Below are 10,331 nucleotides of genomic sequence, written 5' to 3' on the forward strand. Positions count from 1 at the left end.
AATTAGTCCTTCTAATTACTATTTTTCAAGTTATAGCTTCATCCATTATGAAAATGGACTATAATGTTACCTAAAATTTTCACATCTATGTCTTTGAGTAAATAATTAGACCATATAAAAATTCCCATGTCTAGTAAATCAGTTTGAAACTATTCTGATAACAGTTGGCCAGAGCATACTGCTTTCAAATATTTATCTCACAAGTCTTGCTTCCTTCACTTCTTTCAAAGTAAACGTACCTCTGCCCCACCCCATCCCCATTAAATAAACTTGATTATATGGCTGGCACAATCTCCAAACACACGGAGTTCCTTAGTGTGTTTTATCATGGGAAGGTAGAACCACCACACCACACCTCACTTATTCTTGATCAAAAACCCAGTGTGTGTGGAACCACTAGTTCTTACAAGATAAAATGGAAATCTTTTACTATCCAAACAACAAATAACAAGTTTTAAGCTCATGTTCAATTCAATCTCAATCAAGTCCAATGATGCCTAGAACAAACACTCCACCCAGCTTTTCTTTAGCTGTCTCTACTACTTGTTTTACATCATTATTTCAAAAATGATATTGCCATAATGAGTTGACTCCCATAGTCAAACACAATCTTCTTATTGAAGAAACTTAAAACAGATTGAACATGAGTGAAATTATAGGTTGTTTTGTACAAAGCTGGATCTAGAAAAACAAATACAATGATTTTTCTAGTTTAAAAAAAAGACTCTCAAGAGGGCAAGGAGGAGGGAGAGGAGAGGAGGGGGAGGAGGAACAACAATCAAAAGAAAGAAACCAATTCAGAGATCAAAACGGGGTGGGGGGATCAAACTTGAAAACAATTTACTAAACTGTAAAGGAACTTGGAAGAGGGAAAAGGGTGACAAGGGAAAAGAAGAGCATAGAAGCCAGTGATCCTTATCTTTAAGAGGAATTATTTCACAATACTGACAGTACTGGAGACTATTAAAGCACATTCCTCATGTGAACTTAAAGTCAGCAAAGGTTCTGCCATTTTGATGTTGTTTATAAAACAGGGTGTGAGCCTATAACCACAATTTCAAGAGCTCTAACTTGATTTTCTTAGTTTGCATCCCACTGCCAGCAACAGGATGAAGCACCAGCACCGGCACCATGGCTGATGGAGTGGATGGCCATTAGTGCCAGGAGACAGGAAACTCATATGCAGAGGATAATCCACAACCCTGAAATCTTACCAGTAGTTCTAGTTCAGCACATACAACTGAAAATAAAAAATGGCAGAAAGACTAAATAAGAAAAGGAATTTTCTCGTCTTAGACTGTACTTAAGGCTAAGATAACTCCAAGGCTCCCCCAACTTTAGAGTAGTAGTATTTAAGAATATTGCACACGCTTCTGTGTCTAAGATAAGCCTTAGATCTAACTTTTAATCAGACACAATATTTAGTAGGAGCCCAGTTTCAAACTTCGATCAAAAGAATATTAAGACCATTTCAATCACTCTAATCAAGAAATGGAATTAGTACAAAAGTATTTTATAACTTGAGGAATCAACTCTAAGAACTCAGCTGTGTTTTTATATGTAAAGAGCGAATATATAAATCTTCATTAATTTCTAAATTCATTAATTTTATGACAATTTCACGGTTGCTAAAAGCAGGCATAAAAATTTAGAGAGGAAATCTGTGGAACTGTTACTGTTATGGAAGAATTTGTTTTCACTGAAAACAATTTGAAATATCTTCTGTACTCAATGTGTGTAAGAAGATTGTAGGCAACATCCCTGACAAATGTCAGAGAGAAATGGTATGCCCTATTTAAAAAAAATTTAAACTAATATGGAAGATTGGCATTTAAGGGGTCCAAACTATTTATACAGTTGAGTTCTGTTAAGTCATTGATTCCTAAAAAAATAAAAGATCTTTCTATGATTTTAATAATCCTTTAAACTTCTATTGCAAAATCACATTGATTTCCCTGGGGAAGGTCCTGGATTTTTGCTTCTCATTGGGGGCGGCGGTGCTCGCTGTAAGGGTGGTGGCTGCATACCACCAGCCACTGACTGATACATTCCTCTCATATCAATCTGCTGGTAGTTAGAAGGAGTCATGATTAAATTTGGAGGCTTTGGCATCATGAGGTGACTCAGTGTTGCTTGCTGATAAGTCAACTGTTGCTGTTGCTGCTGACTGTACTGCTGCTGGAGCCGTCTGTTCATAAGTATTCGCTGAACACAGCTGATCAACTGGAGAAAGAAAAGGGAGCTGTATATATACAGGCGTTCTGTCCCGCCTCAGAGAGGCAAGTATCAAGTTTTGAGTTAAAATCAATTTGCTAAGGGAGTACCATACCAAAAGGAAAACACATTATTGTTATCACCATCACTAATTTGATGGCATTCACAGGACCATTACTGTAGAAACCAGTTAGTAACACCATTTAGTACTAAATTCTCTTAATGACTTGACTATTGTATTACAGGCAGCATATAGGTTAGTTGCCATAGTAACCTGTCCTGCACTGTGATTAGTCTCAAGTATTAGTTACAGCACTTTTTGTCAACTCTCCTTTCTTTGCCATTCTCTTGAATATTCCACATGATGACAAATATCTTAGTGATGAACACCAAGGGGAAAAGCATTTTAATAGGACTAATTCCTACCTAAAGGTCCCAAATTCCCTGAGACAATTTAAAAGCACATGATTCTACAGTGCTTCCTAGTAAAATCATGCCACATAAATCCACTGTGCTGGGAAAGATGACCAAGGATCATGAAATATGTCAGTGTTCAGAAGATGCAGGCAATTTAATAAGTGCTGATACGTCATTCAGGACACCATGGTCTCCAGAAAAACACACTAAAATGTCTACTTTTATAGATGATATTAATTAGAATGTGACAGAAGAAGCAAAAGTCTTGAGACAGTTCTAAATGTCCAGAAGAGATAAAAAATAAAATTATAAAAAAACACATCCTATAAAAACATCAGGAAGCCTGGGCAGTGGTGGCGCACGCCTTTAATTCCAGCACTTGGGAGGCAGAGGCAGGCAGATTTCTGAGTTCAAGGTCAGCCTGGTCTACAGAGTGAGTTCCAGGACAGCCAGGGCTACACAGAGAAACCCTGTCTTGGAAAAAAATAAAATAAAAAACAAAACAAAAACAAAAAACAAACAAAAAAAAAAACCACCAGGGAGAACAGATTTGGCATCACTCTTTCAGCCAAATCTCTGTTAACACTACTAGTTTTTTTTTTGTTTGTTTTGGTTTTTTGCAAAACTTGAGAATTATCTATGACTATTCATCCTGTATGGTTATTTCACTCATACAAACAGAAGAAAATCTAGAGTCTAGAGACAGAGTTCTCACCATCTGTTGCTTTGTCAATACATCATTGTAGATTGCTTCTCTTCGTTTCACATCAAGCTCCTGGCTGGCTTGTCTACTTAATGCTAGTGCTTGTACTTGGGCCTCGGAGAGATTCATGTTTTCTTTCCACTAAAAGAAAGATATTTTTATTTACTCCTTATACCTGTACAACTGAGGGGAAATCATTAAGATGCTTAATATGTTCAGGATCTTTTAACCCCATTCCCTTCTTTATTCATTTCTAAAGAAGCCAATGTTAGAACAGAGTACTAAGCTGTCCATTGATGTGTATAGGTCGGCTTCCTCTGGAGGAAAGAACTATTTGGATTTAACTAGTGGAACCAGTAAAATTAAAAATGTGTTACCAGGCAGTGGTGGCGCACGCCTTTAATTCCAGCACTTGGGAGGCAGACGCAGGCAGATTTCTGAGTTTGAGGCCAGCCTGGTCTACAGAGTAAGTTCCAGGACACCCAGGGCTACACAGAGTAACCTTGTCTCGAAAAAAAAAAAAAAACCGTGTTTATACAAACAAGCAATGCATATGTTTCTATGCTTTTGTAATTTACCCATTCCCTTTTATGTTGTCTCTATGCAAAATGGATAAATTACAGCTTCAGACTGTCACCCAGCTTACTGGTAATTAACTATTTTGAATCAAATTATAAGGATTATATAATTTTTCCCACAGAAAGTAGAAAAATGACCAAAAGTTAAAGCAAAGGCTGTGAGATGTGCATGGATCAGAGGCTGAGATAAGACAACTGTCGTTTGCTTACTACAGTTGAAATGATGTCTTCAAGAGGCTGAATCCTCACTGCTGTCACACTGTTTGTTGCTTCTACAACCTTTTCTCTTCCTTGATTAATAAGGTCCTAGAAGGATATAAGAAATAAGGCACATGGGGCAGAAGAACAGTATAGCCTTCAAGTGTACAGGTCCATCCTCTTGCCACTTTATAGCACTTGATTTACAATCTAAGCAATCTATAAGTAAAACTCAATGTGCAAGAGATGTTTTAGGAAGATACAAATTTGGGATTTAGTGAACCAATTAATTTAAATAAATCCATGAGCATATTTTAAAAATGAAACCCCAGATTCAATTCAATCATTAACCCACTGATAACATATTCCAATAATTCCTACTTAATTTATACTTTCTTCTAGTTTTAAATCACACAATTCATCATGGAGGACAGTAGCATACACCTAAATGGCACCTCCACACTGCAAGTCAACTCATGGATGTATTTAACCCACTTGGCAAACATTAAGCAAGTGCTTTTCTTTTTCCAGGTATTTGATAAGTGATCAACATGCTATTTCCCTAGCCATTCAGCTGCCCTATTATTGCTTAATTAAAATAATTCAAACTACATTAATTCAAAGATTGATTCCTTTGTGCTCTGCAAAACCTCCACCTTACTAACTTAGGTTGGTCCAAAAGGTCAATAAATAAAAGAAAAATGTCTTGATCTATTCAGGGTAATCTTTTAGGGAATGTGCTATATTCCTACATAGGGAACTGCCTTTAATTCACGTCCAACCACCTTTGTTCCTTATAACTCACCTCCAGCTGCTGGTTACTCATTGCGGACAGGGCTCCCAAATTGAAAGGAATATAAGGAGTTTGAGAGGTGAAAGTGACAGGGGGTAAATTGGTCCCAGTCGGTATGTTGAAACGCATGGTCAGTCCCTAAAACAAAAACAAAAACAAAAAATATGTACTTTCACATTGTGATTAAAAACTTGAGTTTTACATCATCTACTGGTTTGGTAAAGAATCTACTTTCTCAGATCTAGGAAATTATTTACACTCTTCCACACGCAAACAAAATACCCTTTTTACCCGAAACCAAGATCTTATTACATGGAAAGGTTTAACCCCTAAAGGTGTATTCTTTTTTTTTTCCTAGTAATTCCCACACACTGAAGGAACTCAGTGAATTCTGATGAGACTTCTAACATCATATTAACATTAAAGAAGTTTGGTACAGTGAGTTAGGGGTTTGAAATGGATTCAGATAGTCGGAGAAGGTTTCTTATACTGAGGCAAATTTTTGCTCAAATGGGGTATTATTTAAAACAGATATGAATTATTTTAAATAAAGTTGCTGGTGGAGCTTAGCATTAAATATACAGCTTTTAATTCAGAAGGGCTGAGCAAAAAAGGAGTATTTTTCTTTTAAGCATAACCTACAATCTTCTCCCTTCTTCTATTGAGTACAGCCAAACCCCTTAAATTAAGATTCCTAACTAGGGAGCCTATACCTGAGGACCAATTATTTTAATGTGTCTTCCTTCAAATATGGCACCTCTCATCCTTCATTGCTGTCTAATGGCTAACATAAAAACAGAAACCAAAAACTATTTTGTTTGTTTCTAGTCTGTTAACCAGATCAGTCTCCAAATGTTGAACACAAATAATCTTCCTGTCTCAGCCTTTCAAGTAGCTGGGACTACTAGTTCCAAAAGTATTTTTAGTTACCAGCCTATCTTTATGATATACAGCAACAAAGTTCATTGTGGCATCCTCATACATGTAGATGATGGCCTTAAACCATAGCCAGCCCTCTTAAGTTTCTCCCTTTCCCCTAACATCTATCTCCAGGGAAAAGGCATTTTGAACAAAATACCTTCTTTTCGGCTTCATATTCAGCCCAAGCTGCTTTTCTTTCTTCTTCAGTCAGCTCTTCTTCTTCTTTGTGGTCCAAAAGAGAATCATGTTCATGATATCCTACAATGTGCTCCTTATGTATCTGAAGAAGTTCTGCAAGTATGGTGTCCTGTTTTTTGGACGTGAAATCATAATTATTTTTCCCTTCTGGAACATATCTTCATAGTTCTACACAGTTAAAAGTAGAAACTGACTGCTTTTCACATTTTCAGTGTTAAGTTACCTAGAAAACAGACCTCACATCAAAATTTCATGTTAACTTAGCATATTTAAAGTTTTGTTTTGTTTTTAAAAAAGAGAGGGCTGGTCTCTAATTGCTATGTAACAAAGAGTGATCTTGAACGCTTGATCTTCCTGTCTTCTTCTACAAAGTGCTAGGATTACAGGTATATTATCACCATCTGGCTACCTACACATTTAAATTTAAACTGATACATATTTCAATTAATTAAAAGACTTTTTAAAAATGGTACCCTGAGTTGTTTATTATTTATTATTGTTGTTGTTGTTTGTGTATGTGTACATGTAAGCCACAACATGCACCATAGCATAGGTCAGATGATAACTTGCAGAAACTAGTCTCTCCTTCTAACTTATGGGTCCTGCCTGGGGCTCAAAACTCAGGTCACTGGGCTTGGCAACGAGCATCTTTACCCACCAAGTGATTTTTGCCAAACCTAAGTCTGTTTTCTTATTAGTTATTTTTCAGTATGTGTGTGCACTAACTGCAATGCCCTCAGGCATTGAATTCCCCTGGAGCTGGAGTTACAGGCAGTTTGTGAGCCGTGAACTGTGGAATCAAACTCCATTACAGGGTAGTCTGTGCTTTTAACTGCTGAGCAACCCCTCCAGCCCTAAGACTATCTTTGAACATTAAAAATTGAATGTTTAAATACTAAAATTCTGCTCTGTAATTATGACTATGATGGCATGGTAGAAAAGAGACAATGGTGGGAAGTTAACATCGATATCATGAATATGATACTTTTTCTAACAAAAAGAAATGCAGCAGGGCAATGTGGCACAAACCTGGAATCCCAGCCACTACTTAGGTTCAGGCAGAAGGATCACAAGTTCAAAGGCCTAGCTGGGCAATTCCGTGTGTGACCCTGCCTCAACAATGTACCAAACCCAAATGTGGGGAAGAGCTGTAATCTCATGGCAGCAGGAAAGGGAAGAAACTCTATTGTAATAAGCAAACAAACATGAAAACAGCCACAAGCTGATAAAAACCATACATAAGTACCTAGATATATATAAAAAATTAATTCACTTCATACAATTGCTTTCCAAAATTGTTAACAAGTTCCCCTAGGATAGACCTTTTTTAAAACTATGAATATAAATGCAAGAACAAATTATTGCTCAAATGAATGTTGGCTAGGTATACAGCAATGTAAAAGCACGCTTACATTGCATCTGCAATCTTTAACTTACACATAAGTTTAAGCATAAACAAATCCCACATTTGCAAAGTATTGCTTCCACATACCTAAAAACACGATCCACAAAAGGTAGGAAGTCTGTTAGATAACTCAAAATGAGAGATTTGTATCATAAAGCCCTAAGTCTTTTCCTGTACAAGAGCAAATGCAGACACTAATTCCATATAATGTGGTCTCTAACTCATAGAAACAACCTTTGCTACTATAGCAAACACTTGGAATAGTTACTTCCTTTCAAAACAGAAATAGAACTGACTTTTTAAAGATACGGCTGTAACTAGGACCACATTAATTCCCCTTGACATGCAGTATATGCTATACTTCCTTTGCTGAAATGAGCAAGCTTTTAAAAGACCATACAAAGAGAAGATTTCAAGAAATTTTCCTGGTAGAACAGAGAAGTGCTATGAAAGGTACTATCTGGTATAGTAATCTTCCATCCAATTCTTAGTTGCTGGTCTGTATGTATCCCACTAAAGAAGCTTATCATCACTTACTCAATCTCTATAGCTGTTATTGGGGCTAGCAGGCAAAGAGATATGCCTGTCTTTATAAACTCATCTATGAAAAGATAACATGACTCCCATTGACTACCCCAAGTACAACTGAAGAGATAAAGATATTTTACTTCTGCCTGGCAGTTAAGTGATAATGGTAACCAAAATTACTATCAGTTCATTTCTCTGACAAAGCTAGCTACGCCAGGGACCAAAAAAACTCTACACCACTGGATCTGGAGTTAACTCTGATAACCACTGAGACCTCTGGCTATGAACAGAAGTGAAATATGGATGACTACTACTTGTTCACAGGTATAACAAGATGTTACAAGGATAGCAGAATAAACAGAAACACCTAAGGTTTTAAAAATAAATTCCATGTTAATTGAGTATGTCCATTTCTCAATCACAACCCAATTCAAACATTAATTGTTTACTGTAGAGAAGTTTTTCCAGAAATGTGTGTTACATACATAGTAAAAAGGCCAAGACATCAGCGAGTTTGATCAGGTTAGTCCTTAGCATCCTATAATTTCAAATCCAAACTTGCTGACTTGGAATTAGGAGAAATTGAGGACCAGGCAAGTGACTTTTCCAATTACACAAGGGACGAGCTGGGACAAGCAACTGAATATCCCAACCCTTATCCAGTAATTATTATTATATCACACTGCAGAAAATACTTGGTTTCATGAGGCTTGCCTCCTCCGTTTCCTAGTTCTACTTTTTAAGATAAAAACCATAATCCCTTGAAGGATTCTGGGCAAGGGAAAATCATCATAAGATCTTTCATTTTTCTCTACTTTTAACATTTTTAACTTTTTTGAGCTTTCTTTTCCTTAACAACTGTATGTTAATTTTTTAAAGATTTTTTTTTTTTTTTACTTTATGCATTTGGATGTTTTACCTGTGTGCATGTACCATGGGTGTACCTAGTGCCCACAAAGGCTAGGGCATGGATTACATGGAACTGGGATTATAGATGGTTGTGAGCCGCTATGTAAGTAGGTGCTTAGAATCAAACCCAGGTCCCTTAGAACAGCCAGTGCCATCTCTATAATCTCTATGTTAATTTAATAAAAGAAAATATAAAAGCCAAAGTAAAAATCGCTAACTTGTGAAAGACTAGTTCATGCTCATACTAAAGCTGACATGCACTATTTCATCATTTTCATTCCAGATTCAAGATTTAGTCTATCAAAATGAAACATGATCACCTAATTAAGGTCAGGTAATGGTGACAATTCAGCCTCTGTCCAAGCAATACTGTCCCCTTTGATTCATAGCCAACTGAAATACCAGTAAGTCAAGGAAAAAGCTTGCAGTAACTTTGATTTCTACCATTAATACAATCTGGAGCCTTATTAACATAGTCCATCAAGCCAAAACTCAAAAACAAACCAGAGCCAGGCAGTGGTGGCACACGACTTTCATCCCACCACTTGGGAGGCAGAGGCAGGTGGATCTCTGAGTTCGAGGCCAGCCTGGTATACAGAGTAAGTTCCAGGATAGCCAGGGCTACACAGAGAAACCCTGTCTGGAAAAAAACAAAAAAACAAAAAACAAAAAAAACAAACAAACCAGAAACTCTATATTTTTTCTAATGAATATAATTTCTCTTTTCAAATAAATTAATGAAAGTAATACTAATATCCAACTATCAATAACATGTTATATATTTCACATGCACAGATGTAGCTTTTCATAAAAATGGGATGGGACCACATTATATTTAGTTGAAATGTACATTTCTCCCTTGCTATCTTTGCATGGACATCACTTTACAACAAATACAAACCATTGTTTCTGATAGATGCACAGGACTTCAATTATATTAGTGGTTCTCAACATGTGAGTTACAACCCTTTTGCAAACCTTTATCTTCAAAAATATTGACATTACACTTTTAAGACATTAAAATTGCTTTCCTGTGTTGATTATTATGACACCTGCAATGGAATGAATTAGTGGATATACTTTAATAATTTCCTCACATATTGATTGTGCTGATAATATGTGTGCCGTAATTATCATACTGCCATGGAGTAAGTAACTATAGAGAGCTTACTGAATGAACAGCAGAGTTTTGTGTTTGTGTCTGAATCAATATGTGTGCCGTAATCATCATTTTAGGACCTAGAGGGTTGGCTCAGTGGGTTAAGTGCTGGCTTTGCAAGCATATGAGCCCAACCAAGTTTGGATCTCCAGTATTTGGCTGATGTCCCTAGGAGGCCTGCTCTTTTCTGAGGTGGATCTGAGGGAAGGAGAGGAGGGAGAGAGGCTAGGGAAGGGAGAGGAGGGGAAACTGCAGTTGGGATATAATATATAACAGAAGAATAAATTTTTAAAAAATTATAAAGGAAA

The 10,331-nt window shown here is 36.7% G+C and overlaps 1 protein-coding gene across 10 annotated transcripts in view; it reads right to left on the reverse strand.

Moving 5' to 3' along the window:
• Positions 1-36: 36 nt before the first annotated feature.
• The window catches only part of Atrx (ATRX chromatin remodeler), a 139,114-nt gene continuing 128,819 nt past the window's right edge, over positions 37-10,331 (reverse strand). For all 10 annotated transcript variants that reach the window (XM_031366413.1, XM_031366378.1, XM_031366406.1 and 7 more), the window contains 5 exons: positions 5,982-6,131; positions 4,916-5,041; positions 4,123-4,218; positions 3,347-3,475; positions 37-2,223 (listed from right to left, as the gene is read on the reverse strand). In XM_031366413.1, coding sequence (XP_031222273.1) covers positions 1,942-2,223; positions 3,347-3,475; positions 4,123-4,218; positions 4,916-5,041; positions 5,982-6,131 — 783 coding nt within the window. In that variant the 3' untranslated portion in view covers positions 37-1,941. The remainder of the gene's footprint in view (positions 2,224-3,346; positions 3,476-4,122; positions 4,219-4,915; positions 5,042-5,981; positions 6,132-10,331) is intronic.

This window comes from Mastomys coucha, chromosome X (genome assembly GCF_008632895.1).
Source record: "Mastomys coucha isolate ucsf_1 chromosome X, UCSF_Mcou_1, whole genome shotgun sequence".
NCBI classification, from domain to species: Eukaryota; Metazoa; Chordata; class Mammalia; order Rodentia; family Muridae; genus Mastomys; species Mastomys coucha.